The sequence below is a fragment of the Budorcas taxicolor genome, chromosome 11, assembly GCF_023091745.1.
Source record: "Budorcas taxicolor isolate Tak-1 chromosome 11, Takin1.1, whole genome shotgun sequence".
NCBI lineage: Eukaryota > Metazoa > Chordata > Mammalia > Artiodactyla > Bovidae > Budorcas > Budorcas taxicolor.
In genome coordinates this window covers 49294286-49308055 of record NC_068920.1, presented here as the reverse complement: position 1 = coordinate 49308055, position 13770 = coordinate 49294286, and the positions used below count along the sequence as shown (strand labels likewise).

Sequence of the window (13770 nt, the reverse complement as noted above, 5' to 3'; positions counted from 1 at the left end):
AACGATGTGGAGACCATCATTGCCCACATGAAGGGAGAAACATTAGGCAGTTAAGCAAATAAATAAGATAAACATGTATCTAATTCTTTCTTTCCTCTTCAGTGATTTTACTAAAACCCCCTTTCCCCTACTAAATCTGTAGGGTCCCCCAAGTTGACAGGGGAAGGAGTGCTACTGCCAACTGTGCCTAAACTACATTACACCCAACCCATCCCCTCACCGTGCCCTGAAACTGGGTACATCCTCTCATCTCCACAGTGCTTGTACCTTTGCTCTCTTGAACCCCTAAGTGAGCCTGAGTGCACCTTGATGAAGATGTGGGTTGGAATCATTGTCCCATGTTCAGGTGAGAAAGCTGAAAGCCAGAGACATCAAGAAACACTGTCCACGGTCACATGGAGAATTACCAGCATAACCAGTATTGAGCACTTACTATGTGCAGGCTCTTTAAAAAAAAAAAAAAAAAAAAAAAAAAAAAAAAAAAAACTGTCTTCCTAAAAAGAATGAAAAAAAAAAGATCTTCCTCATAACAACCCAGTAAGGTATATAATTATTATTATACCCATTTTATAGGTGAAAAAATTGAGGCTGGAAGAAGTTATTTGACTTGCCAAGGTGACCCAGGTAGTGTGTGGCAAAGCTGGAATTTGAACCAAATCTCCCTGGCTCCAAAGCCTAACCTCTTTTTAAGAACTGGATCTGGTCACAGAAAAGAGTCTCTGAGTGGCTAAGTCTTGGAGTGGTTTCCAAACACTCTTCAAAACCTCCCAGTCCCAGGATCTTATTTATTTTTCAACTGAAGATTTTGGTACAATACACTCATAAAACCTGGTGAATTGGCCATACTTATCAATATGACTGACTCTGTTATCCATCTGTGATGATCTTGCCTTCAAATTTTTATTGGGTAATTAAGTCAAGTAACTCTTCCCTGTAAGCATTTCCATTGCTTGCTCTGTTCGCTTTTTATTTTCCTTTGTTCATGTTCTGAACAAACACCGAGCACCCACCAAGTATTGTGGGAGGCTTGGTGTGTGTAGGTGAGTGTGGCCCATCCCTTCCTTGAGGAGTTCCCAACGTAGAGCAAAGTTTCTGAAGGGTCTTCCATGGGCAAAGTGCAGTGAGAGGTCATGGAGAGAGAAGGACCACAGAGACCAGCCCTCAGAGAGTCTCCTTGATTTCGGAGACAGACCCACAGTTAAAGACAAAGGTGGGAAAGAGGTGGGAAGGAACAAAAGTGGTCGTGGTGGGTGTGGGCTGGGGGTGGCAGCAGCCCACCTTGAGTTTCCCACAGAGCTGCTTTTAAATCCATCTTTCTGTGGTCCTTGTGGGACACTATGTTTCAGAGCCCAGCAGCCTGCAGCTTGGAAGGAGGCCTTTAAATGGGAGAAGGTGCTAGAAAGAACAGAGATGCATAAAGAAGCCAGCTAAATTTATCCCTCCTTGCAGCACCCAGCAATCGCTATGCTTAACACTTGATTTTCTACCAATAGAGACTAGTTTAACCAGAAGATTAGGTGTTTTTCTCTGAGAAGACAGAGAGAGAAAGAGATGCAGAGAGTGAGACCTGAAGAGAAGCAAGGTGAGACAGAGATAACTCTGCACACTTTGGGATGCCATCCTAGTAAGCAGTAGGAAAAAATATTAAACTGGGCACCTGAGTGGGAGCAATCAGACAACCTCTTGCCGCCTTTCAACCTGGCTACCCTCCTAATTTCCCGATAGCACCATTTTTCATATGTAAGTATATAGGAGATATCTATGTTATCTTGGCCACTGCCCTGTCCCTGTCAACCACCACCATCCATATACAACTGAGAGTTGACTGTAAATGGATAATATACCAAAGCAATGATTTAATTATTACAAGACTAATATGCATGCCTTTGACCTAGCATTCCCATGTATAGGAATTTATCCTGACGACAATAATTAAGGACATGGCAAAGAATTTACAAGAGATGATTCACTGCATAATTGTTTAGAAAAAGCAAGGAAACTAAGTAGCCAACCCGTATTGGGGACCTGCTCAATAAATAATGATATATCTTTACAAATATCTGTCCATGATGCTCATGAATTAGGTTATAAATGGGTTCTTACTGATGTGGAAAGACATGATTAGGTAAAAAAAAGCAAGTTACAAAATAGTGTGTGTAGTATGACTCTATGTAAGTATTCTTGTAAGTAAGAATAAGTATATAAAATAGTCTAGGAAGACACAAACCAAATGTTAACCTCTGGGTGGAGGAATTCCAAGACATTAATTTTACTTTCTTTTTGCTCATCTGCATTAAAAAAAATTTCTTTTTTCCACAATGAATATGTATTTCCTGTGGAGTGAAAACAAATTTCCTTCCAGCAGTCCTAGTGAGCACCTCCTGCTAGGCGTCCAGGAGTTGGGGGGGGGGGGGGGGGGTGGCAAGCTGAGCCAGGTACTCCTGACTCTGAGGCTTGTGAGAAAGGCCACCAACCCTGTGAGGCCACTTCAAGCTGCTCTTTAAGAATTGCCAAAAAGCGAGTCCCCACCCTAACTTGACTCTCCAACCTGATTGGTCTTATGGGCAAGAACTCAAGTGACCCAATAACACCTTGGTATCAAAATGCTTGGTTGCCTTATAACCTACTGGTGGGTTGGCTGTGGCCGCTCCCTGCCCCCAAGGGAAAACAGTCTGTACAAATTGGTACTTGGTAAAGGCTAATCTTGCTAAAATTGCAGAGCCTTCCCAACTCGCCAGAAGGATCCTCCCCTGTAAGGGGGTGATGGCTAAGATGTTGCGTTGATCAGGTCAGCCCCAACTATATCCAGGCAGCTGTGATTCTGAATGCTGGAGAGAAAAGGCCATCACCATGGCAACCCAGGCTGGCTCAGCTTCTGGGATCAGTCCAACACCCAGAGAAAGGAGGTGGGGTCTGGAGTCAGAAGAAACACTGCCTGGTTGTCTAACCTCAGGCAGTACTCTTCACTTCTCTCTGCCTCAGTTTCTACATCTGTAAAGTGATACGGAAGCTCCTTATCTTACCTGCTTCCAGGATTAATGAGGAATAATCTGTGAATGGTAAAAATGTGAGAGGAGTAGAGCACCCCTAGCTTTGGTTTGTCCCCAAATCGCTGTGCATGACCTTGGACAAATCACTTAACCTTTCTGTGCCTCAGATGCTCTGTTTGTAAATAGGATAGTCATGTCCCCTGTGATAGCTTCTCAGATTTACTGTCAGGCGGCCATGAGACTCCCAGAAGTTGGAAGGAATGTTGGTCCTTACCACCCATGCAGGAATCCCTTTGATGAGTTCTTTGGCTGAGGTACTTGTCCTACCTCTGCTTGATGACCTAAAGTGGCAGGAGCTTACGACTGCACAGCTTTCCAAGTAGCCATTGATACATGATGCTAATTGTAAGAAAGTTCTTTTGTATAGGATGTTTTGGGTTTTGCTTTAAAAGAAACACTCAATTAATTAATTTCTTTATTTTTGGCTGTGCTGGGTCTCCATTGTGGTGTGCGGGCTGTTTGTTGCTACTCACAGGCTTTCTGTAGTTGCTGCAAGTGGGGCTGCTCTCTGGCTGCAGCGTGCCCGCTCTGGGGCAGGCAGACTTCAGCACGTGCTGCACACAAACTCAGAGTTGTGGCTCATGGACTTAGTTGCCCTGCGGTATGTGGGACCTTAGTTCCTGGACCAGGGAGCGAATTCCTGTCCCCTACATTGGCAGGCAGATTCTTAACTACTGGGCCACCAGGGAAGTCCCAGTATAAGTTGTTTTACAATTAAATGTTTGCTGTAAAAATTAGCAGTCCTTTTCAGATCTGTTTCCTTTCCTGATTTTCCCAGCAGGTTTGCACAAGATAAAAATTAGCAGCAATTGGCAAGAAGCAGGTACAGGCCCAGTTCTGAAAGCTTTTAGCTTAATGTAGTGAAGGAGATGAGTTCCTGGGTCACACACTCTAGGTTAAAATCCCACTTTGTTCACTTACCAGATGGTTGCCCTTGGGCAACTTATGTTAGCTCTCTGAGCCTCAGTCTCCTGATTGGTAAAATGAGGCCAGAACTACCTACCTCACAGTATTACTGCTGTGACAGCACTTCTTATTCAGTGCACAACTCTAATTCCCCTGGTGGAATTCTGGGGGTGGCAGGGGGCAGGGCAGGGCACACCTTCCTCTGCCACCCCCTGGACAACACATCTGACCTCTGAGCCCCCCCACCCCGCAATCTGGCATGTGTAGGCTCTTATGTGCCCAGGCTGTGCCCCTCTCAGAAGCAGGCAGAAGGTTCACCTTGCTCGCCCTCCTGGGAACCCCTGCAACACAGCCTTGTGTGCGCATTTCAGGGCCTTCTCCCTCTCAGGCCTAGGCCAGGGGCCATAAAAGGAAGATGATGCAATGGCTTCAAGACAAAGTTTACCCTCCCTGTGATTCCCCTGCCTCAAGGTTAGCACCCCCTCCTGCCCACAGATGCAGCAGGCACTAAGCATGCGGTCCAGGGTGTCACTGAGTGAAGCCTTTCAACTATATCACTTAATGGGACTCACATAGAGGGCAAAAAGCCTCTAAGACTCAAAAGAATGCAGTCTGGTGGTGGGGTAGAAACGTGGTCCTTTGCCCTCAATTGAAGGAGTCAGGACGCCTGACTAGCGGTGGGCTCTCGGGAGCCAGTGATTTCATTCCTCTATGCCTCGCTTTCCTCACGTGCAGAATGACAGGTTGATGCCTGAGACCTATCCTGCGTCAGAATTACAGGTTTTTCTATTTATTGGATGCAGGATGAGATGGCATAATTGTCCCTGACCTCTTTATGCCACAGGGGCTGCTGAGAACCCGCTCCTCTCTGCTTCCTCCGCAGATGAATACCTTCGAGTCCTCAATGTGGGTGTGGCCGAGGTGAAGAAGTCCTTCTTGGGTCCCTTATCGCCGTCCTGTAAGATGGTGCAGATGATGAGGCAGTTTCTATACCGGGTCCTGCCTGAGGACTCCTACAAGGTCACCACCGGGAAGCTCCACGTGGCCCTCACCAGGTTCACGGATGGAGAGAGTGTGGTGGTTTCAGAGTATACGTCCAAGGAAGAGCTCATTGAGGCAAGGGGGCGGGATTTGGGCGTGAGGGGCGGGGCATGGTGGGCGGGGCTGGGGATAGGGGCGGGGCCAGGGCGGGACCTGGGTGTGAGGGCGGGGCCGGGAGGGCGGGGCTCGGAATAAGGGCAGGGCCTAGTGGGCGGGGCCTTGGTGGGCGGGGCCTTGGTGGGCGGGGATGGCGATGAGAGCGGGCCGGGGAGCTGGGGCCGAAAAGGAGAGGCTGGTCTTGGTTTTTTGACAGGCCTCTGGGCCGGTCCACCTGTCTGCCTCACTTCCTTCTGTTTTCTGCTTCCCAAGTTTTTCCCTCCCGTCGCCCTCCTGCCAACCGCCTTTCTGTGTCAGGCACGCTGTTAAACGAGATGGACACAGAGAGACGCCAAAAACGAATCAGACTTGGTCACCATCCCACGTTTTAGCGCTCAGAGTCCCGCCCGTTTTGCCTCTGCCTTGCCCTCTGATTTGATCCTGCAGCTTCTCAGAGGCCCGTCTGTGTGATCAACAGAGGTCCTGTGGCTCCTGTCGGCCTGGGCTGCAGTGTTTCCCCACTGAATTACTCCCAGTTTGTGGGAACGGCCTCCCTTCGCCCTTTCTCTTCTTTTGGTCCTTGATAAAAAGGATTGCATTATCACGAAATGGAAAGGGGCCTCTGATAGTGCACTTTTCTAAGCTCATTAATATAATTTTAAAAATAATTTTATTTACTTACTTATTGGCTGCGCGGGTCTTTGTTGCTGCGCGGGCTTTCCTCTAGTTGCAGAGAGTGGGGGCTACTCTCTAGTTGAGGTGCGAGGGCTTCTCTTGCTGCTGAGCCCTGGCCCTAGGGTGCTCAGGCTTCAGTAGTTGCTGCTTCTGGGCTCTAAAGCACAGACTCAGTAGCTGTGGCGTGCAGGCTTAGTTGCTCCGAGGCATGTAGGACCTTTTTGGAAACCAGGGATCGAACACATCTCTCCTATATTGGCAGGTGGATTCTTTACCACTGAGGCACCAGGGAAGCCCCCATTAATGTAAACTTTAGTTAGGAATTGTTAGTGTTGAAGAGTGCTGTGGATATCCCCAATTTTCTTTCAGGACAAAGGGGTTGAGCACATGCCCCTCCACACTAATTTCCACTCCCCTTCCCTCCTCTGAATGCAAGGCCCTTGCCACCCATCCTCACTTCCCCACACTGGCATGGCTTTGATCCCGGTGAGAGGGAGGAATAGACGGTGGGCATGGACACTTCCTCCAGCCGCCTCATGTCCCTTGGGTTTACTAGCACCCAGTTCTTCAAGACTTTTGTGTCCCCAGTCCTCTTCCACCACTTCCCCCTCCTGCCCATACCAGCCAGAGCAGGTCACACAAAGCAGGCTTCTGTGCCTTTGCGCCTGCTGTTCCTTCTGCCTGGGATGCCCTTGCCCACCCCACTTCACCTGCGCAATCAGACTCCAGTCACTCCTGACAGGGAACTTTCCTTCATTACCTGCCAGCCTCGCACCCGCTGGGTTGGGTGCTTCTTTGCGGCCCCATTGCCCATGCCTACCTCCATCACAGCATCTGTCACCACCCTCTTTGAACATTCCCAAGGGTGGGCATATCCTTTGATTCCAAAGGATCAGATTCCAAAGGCCCAGGCCAGATACATAACAATGGTTGTTGAATCCCATTGGATTCATGGAAATTTGGTGCCAGAAGGAAGCCTGGATATCACTCAGGCCACTCTCTCCCTTTAAAGCTGGGACACCCTGCCCAGACGAACCAAGGAGGTTACCAAGGACCCAGTCAGGGTAACTGACTCGGGGCCCCACTTCCCTGGGCAAGGCCTCCACCTTGGTGTAAGGAGGGCCAGGCTAGTGGTGGCCCAGAGGCTGCAGGTCAGCCCTCCCCACTCAGCCCCCAGGCCTCGGGTGTGTCAGCCCTGTTCTCTCCCCACAGGCCCTGTACTGCAGCTGCTTTGTCCCTGTGTACTGCGGCCTTATTCCTCCAACTTACCGTGGTGTGGTACGTGCTTCAGTGTGGGAGGGGGCGAGCTGGGATCCAGGGGGGCCCCTGTGACCCACATCTGTGAGGGATGGTCTCAGAATTCAGTGGGAAGACCACAAGAATTGAAAAGGCCCTTGGGTTTTCCTCCTCAGAATTCCCAATGTAGATGGATTTCTGGGGCTTTAAGATGGCCTTTCCCCCACTGGGTTGGGCTTCTCTCTGCACCCACCAACCCATTACTAAGCCTGGCAAGTCAAGGCTCCACAAGTTTGCCAGATTTTCCCAGTAGGAAAATGCAGTCAGGGTGAGACTGCACCTCTAACCAGCTTCAGCTGATGCAGATGCTGCTGGTCCACAGACCACACTCTGAGCAAGAGGATTTAACCCGCATCTCCTCCTCATTTTACATCTAGAGAAAATGAGATCCAGAGACTAGAGTCAGCTAGCAGATGGACCCTTGTTGCATGTCATCCATGTAATTCTCAGGTGCCCAGAGAGTTGGAGCCTCTGTGTCTGTGATCCTTTGTTCATAGCTGAGGGAACAGAAGCCCCAAGAGAGGAAGGGACTTGAGGATGGACACTTGGTGGTGAGGAGGGTTCTGAAGGGTTTGTGGGGGGAGGTCTGACCTCAACAGAGGAAGACAACTGGGCCCTGCAGCAGCCTAGAGGGGGAATATCTCACAACCTGCTCAGACTCACCTCATGTACACCTTCTCATAAGGCCCAGGGGATGGGTTCCATTCCCCAGCCCTGCCCTCAGCCGTTGAGGGACTTGACAAACAGTGACTGTGCCAACTTTACCCAGAGCATGGATGCCCCCGAGCCTTGGTGTCAGAGCTTCTCCCGAGGAACCCATTTCCTTTGGTTTTTTGGCCTTACCATGTGGCCTTTGAGATCTTAGTTCCCAGACTAGGGATCAAACCCATGCCCATGCCCCCACACCCCTCCCCTCCCACTTGGGATGGCTGAGTCTTAACCTCTGGACCATTAGTTAAGTCCCAAGACCCATTTCTTTGATGACCTGAGTAGGGGAGACGGCTTCTGACCCCAGATGAGCATTTCTCACGGGCACCCCCTGCCCCACAGCGGTACATCGACGGGGGCTTCACCGGCATGCAGCCCTGCTCCTTCTGGACCGACTCCATCACCATCTCCACCTTCAGCGGGCAGCAGGACATCTGCCCACGGGACTGCCCCGCCATCTTCCACGATTTCCGCCTGTTCAACTGCTCCTTCCAGTTCTCCCTGGAGAACATTGCCAGGATGACCCATGCCCTGTTCCCCCCAGACCTGATGGTGAGAGACACAGGGATCTGCGAGTGGGCGCAGGGAGAGCCAGGGAGGGTGGTCGGGTGGGGAGGAGGACTGGGATGGGGGAGCCGGGGGGCCCCACTCAGTCCATCTGTGTTTTCCCCCTTCACTGGTCCCTTAAACTTCCTTGTAAACCTGTATCCTGGCCTTGCTGCTACCCAGGAATGAACAAGTGCCCAAGGTGCTCCCAGCCTCGATTCTTTCCCCCTGACTGTGTCAGAACTGCTGATAGGAATGTTGGCTGAACTCTCGCACTCTGACATGCAATGTGGGGTCAGCAAACTATGGCTCAGGAGCCAAATCCAGCCCATCGCTTGTGAGCTAAGAATGGACTTTCTATTTTTAAGGCATTGTTAAAAATAAAAATAAAAAAAGAAATGACATAAACTATGTGTGACCTGCAAAGCCCCAAATATTTACTATTTGGCCCTTTACAGAAAAGGTGTTATGGGCAATATCTCGGGTAATCCGGCAGCATCCTCTGTAATGCATACAGTTACTATTCCCATTTTACAAGTGAAGAAACTGAGGCTGTGAGAGGTCACATTCAGACAGCCACCAAGCCGATAAGTGGCTGTGCTGGGATTTGAGCCCCATCTCCTAGTTCTGCTCTTCCTACTGTCCAAATGCACCTTCTCTGGTTCTACTAGAGACCTCTCACGCTCTGCGGCCCAGGGGACACTGATGATCAGCTGTGAATGGTTTAACACCTTCATGCAGCATCACTATGGACACATGGTCAGGAACTGCCCCCCACTTCTCAGCAGATAGCAAGGGAGGAGTACATTTTGAAAAGCCCATCCAGGGAAGCTGAAGAGCAGTGGAAGCAACTGCTTCGGGCCAGGGGGCCACCAGGCTCTGCGTTGCTGCACCCTTACTTATTTCCTGGTGTTCCACCTTGCAGATCCTCCACAATTACTACTACCGAGGGTACGAAGATGCTGTTTTGTACTTGAGGAGGCTGAGTGAGTACCATGTGGGGTCAGGAGGAAGTGGGGCGGGGGTGGGGGGCGGTAGGTGGGGGGCGGTAGGTGGGGCAAAGACAGAAAGTAGAAGGGCTGAGTAAAGGAGCATTTCCCCCAGTTTGTGAACTGGAAGTGCCCTTCAGGCAGGAGAGCCGGAAATGAGTTCAAGAACCCGGCTGTCTTCACTGTCGAGGACAGGCCGCTGTGGCCAGAAATTATGGTCTCTGTGGAAAGGGGGCTTACTGATCAGACTGTGTCTACAGTTTTTGTACAGATAAATTTTCTGGATTTAAAAACTATGCTTAGGTTGGGACTTTGCAAGCAGTCCACTTGTTAAAACTTCACCTTCCAAAGCAGGGGTTGTGGGTTAGATACCTGGTCAGGGAGCTAAGATACCACATGCCTCGTGACCCAAAAAATAAACAAAAAACAGAAGCGATATTGTAACAGATTCAATAAAGGCTTTAAAAATGGTCCACATAAAAAAAAAAAATCTTTTAAAAAGTCAATATATTAAAAAAAGAAGTAAAGAAAAGTAAAAGCTAGGAAATATATACCTCGTGTCTCCTTGGAGAATTCCATTTTCATATCATTACATCTTCTTGTATTTTATTCTCTTTCCAGTGAAACAGTAGTGTTAATATAGAACTAAATATAACTAGTTTATGTTTGTGTGAGACTTTGTGTGACATATTGATCAACAAATGAGAGAGGAGAGCCCTCACCCTATGTTGGTTTGGAAAGCATGGTCCCATCCCTGTGTATCCTTTGTGCATTGTCTGATTTCAGTGGCATCTATTACACACTAACTCCATGCAAACATCTTTGTTAAAATGAAAGAAAAATGCTTTTCAATATCTAGAATTAATTCCATGGGGCATATTTCCAGAAAAAAAAAAATGATTCCTGGATCAAAGGATGTTTACCAAATGTTCACTTCAGTTCAGTTGTTCAGCTGTGTCTGACTCTTTGCAACCTCATGGACTGTAGCACACCAGGCCTCCTTGTCCATCACCAGGTCCCGGAGCTTGCTCAAACTCATGTCCGTCGAATCGATGATGCCATCCAACCATCTCATCCTCTGTCATCTCTTTCTCCTGCCTTCAGTCTTTCCCAGCATCAGGGTCTTTTCCGAGGAGTCAGTTCTTTGCATCAGGTGGTCAAAGTATAGGAGCTACAGCTTCAGCATCAGTCCTTCCAATGAATATTTAAGACTGAGTTCCTTTAGAATGGACTGGTTGGATCTCCTTGCAGTCCAAGGGACTCTCAAGAGTCTTCTCCAACACCACAGTTCAAAAGCATCCATTCTTTGGACTCAACTTCCTTTATGGTCCAACTCTCACATCCATATGTGATTACTGGAAAAACCACAGCTTTGACTAGCTGGACCTTTGTTGGCAAAGTAATGTCTCTGCTTTTTAATATGCTGTCTAGGTTGGTCATCGCTTTTCTTCCAAGGGACAAGTATCTTTTAATTTCATGGCTGCAGTCACCATCTGCAGAGATTTTGAGTGAGTAAGTGAATTCACTCAGTCGTGTCCGACTCTTTGTGACCCCATGGACTGTAGCCTACCAGGCTCCTCCATCCGTGGGATTTTCCAGGCAAGAATACTGGAGTGGGTTGCCATTTCCTTCTCCAGAAGATCTTCCCGACCCAGGGATGGAACCCAGGTCTCCCACATTGTAGGCAGACGCTTTACCGTTTGAGCCACCAGGGAAGCAGAGATTTTGGAGCCCCCCAAAATAAAGTCTGTCACTGTTTCCACTGTTTCCCCATCTATTTGCCATGAAGTGATGGGACCGGATGCCATGATTTTAGTTTTTTGAATGTTGAGTTTTAAGCCAACTTTTTCATTCTCCTCTTTCACTTTCATCAAGAGGCTCCTTAGTCCTTCGCTTTCTGCCATAAGTGTGGTGTCATCTGTATATCTGAGGTTATTGATATTTCCCCCAGAAATCTTGATTCCAGCTTGTGCTTCATCCAGCCCAGCATTCACATGATGTACTCTGCATATACGTTAAATAAGAAGGGTGACAATATACAGCCTTGACGTACTCCTTTCCCAATTTGGAACTAGTTGTTGTTCCATGTCTGGTTCTAACTGTTGCTTCTTAACCTGCATACAGATTTTTCAGGAGGCAGGTAAGGTCTGGTATTCCCATCTTTTTAAGAATTTTCCACAGTTTGGTGTGATCCACACAGTCAAAGGCTTTAGTGTAAGTCAATGAAGAAGAAATAGATGTTTTTCTGGAACTCTCTTGCTTTTTCTATGATGCAACTGATGTTGGCAATTTGATCTCTGGTTCCTCTGCCTTTTCTAAATCCAGCTTGAACATCTGGAATTTCTCAATTCATGTACCGTTGAAGCCTAGGTTGGAGAATTTTGAGTGTTACTTTGCTAGTGTGTGAGATGAGTGTAATTGTGTGGTAGTTTGAACATTCTTTGGCATTGCCTTTGGGATTGGAACGAAAACTGACCTTTTCCAGTCTTGTGGCCACTGCTGAATTTTCCAAATTTGCTGGCATATTGAGTGCAGCACTTTCACAGCCTCATCTTTTCGGATTTGAAATAGTTCAGTTGGAGTTCGATCACCTCCACTAACTTTGTTCGTAGTGATGCTTCCTAAGACCACTTGACTTTGCACTCCAGAATGTCTGGCTCTAGGTGAATGATCACACCATTGTGGTTATCTGGGTCATTAAGACCTTTTCTGTATAGTTCTGTGTATTTTTGCCACCTCTTCTTAATATCTTCTGCTTTTGTTAGGTCCATACCGTTTCTGTCCTTTATTGTGCCCATCTTTGCGTGAAATTTTCCTTTGGTAGCTCTAATTTTTTTGAAGAGATCTCTAGTCTTTCCCACTCTATTGTTTTCCTCTATTTCTTTGCACTGATAACTGAGGAAGGCTTTCTTATTTCTCCTTGCTATTCTCTGGAACTCTGCATTCAGATGGATATATCTTTTTTTCTCCTTTGCCTTTCACTTCTCTTCTTTTCTCAGCTATTTGTAAGGTCTCCTCAGACAACCATTTTGCCTTTTTGCATTTCTTTTTCTCAGGGATAGTTTTGATCACCACCTCCTGGGCAATGTTTTGAACTTCCATCCATTGTTCTTCAGGCACTCTGTCTATCCAATCTAATCCCTTTAATCTATTTCTCACTTCCACTGTATAATTGTAAGGGATTTGATTTAGGTCACACCTGAATGGTCGAGTGGTTTTCCCTACTTTCTTCAATTTGAGTCTGAATTTTGCAGTAAGGAGTTCATGATCTGAGCCACAGTCAGCTCCTGGTCTTGTTTTTGCTGACTGTATAGAGCTTCTCCATCTTTGGGTGCAAAGAATATAATCCATCTGATTTCAGTGTTGACCATCTGGTGATGTCCATGTGTAGAGTCTTCTCTTGTGTTGCTGGAAGAGGGTGTTTCTATGACCAGTGAGTTCTCTTAGCAAAACTCTATTAGCCTTTGCCTTGCTTCATTTTGTGCTTCAAGGCCAAACTTGCCTGTTACTCCAGGTATCTCCTGACTTCCTATCTTTGCATTCCAGTCCCCTATGATGAAAAGGAAATCTCTTTTTGGTGTTAGTTCTAGAAGGTCTTGTAGGTCTTCATAGAACCTCAGCTTCTTCAGCAAGGCAAACCATTTAAGTCTATGCCCCAACCATTAATGCCAAAGAAGCTGAAGTTTCATGGTTCTGCAGATATCTGCAGAATATCTCAAAGATATGTTTGTGTGTATCCTTTGATGGGAAACACGACCTTGCCCCTAGGCTGCTCTTGGCTGTTTCTCCTTGGTCTCCCATTCCCTCCCTTCTCTAATTAACAACTGCTTGAACCTGCCCATTTGAACTCAGGGAAGGTTGAGGAGGCTGAATGAAGGCTGTTTCCTATAATCAAAGAAATAGGGGACACAGCAAGACTTTGTGCCTAGGAACCTCTTAGGGCCCCGTGGAATCATGGTGAACTTTTTCTGTATGTAGTTTAAAAAAATATGTGTTTTAGGAGTGAGATTAAAAGATTGAATGTGGTTTTTCTTCCCCCTAAGATATAAGCATTTAAAAAAATTTTTTCCTTCAAAATTGCCTCCTGCTTTCCCAAGCTCCCCTTGTCCTGAATTTACTTTCTCCTGGGTCCTTTCTCCCAGTTAGGAGGATGGGGAGCAGGATGCAGGGAATGTGGGCTCTGGAAGTGAGTGGCCCTGGGCCAGAACCCCCATCCCCCAGGCTGCGCAAGCTCCAGGAAATCACTCCACCTCTCTGAGTCTTGGTTCCTAATCTGTACGAAGGGTTTCTTCAGATCCTGGTTCTCGACACACCAACTGTGTGACCTTGAGTAAGTAACTCACCTCCTGGGGCCTGTGTCTCATCTGTACAAGGTGGCTGGTGGTGGACCGTATCTCTGCTCCTAGCCACAGTCAGTCCAGTCCACTGCCTGCTCTGGCCTCAGAGATAGGCCCCTCCTCTCA

The 13770-nt window shown here is 47.6% G+C and overlaps 1 protein-coding gene across 1 annotated transcript in view; it reads left to right on the top strand.

Moving 5' to 3' along the window:
- Window positions 1-13770, top strand: part of PNPLA1 (patatin like phospholipase domain containing 1) — a 51084-nt gene that overhangs the window by 20394 nt on the left and 16920 nt on the right. Inside the window, exons 2-5 of the mRNA XM_052647530.1 lie at window positions 4840-5072; window positions 6981-7046; window positions 8115-8324; window positions 9244-9304. Coding sequence (XP_052503490.1) covers window positions 4840-5072; window positions 6981-7046; window positions 8115-8324; window positions 9244-9304 — 570 coding nt within the window. The remainder of the gene's footprint in view (window positions 1-4839; window positions 5073-6980; window positions 7047-8114; window positions 8325-9243; window positions 9305-13770) is intronic.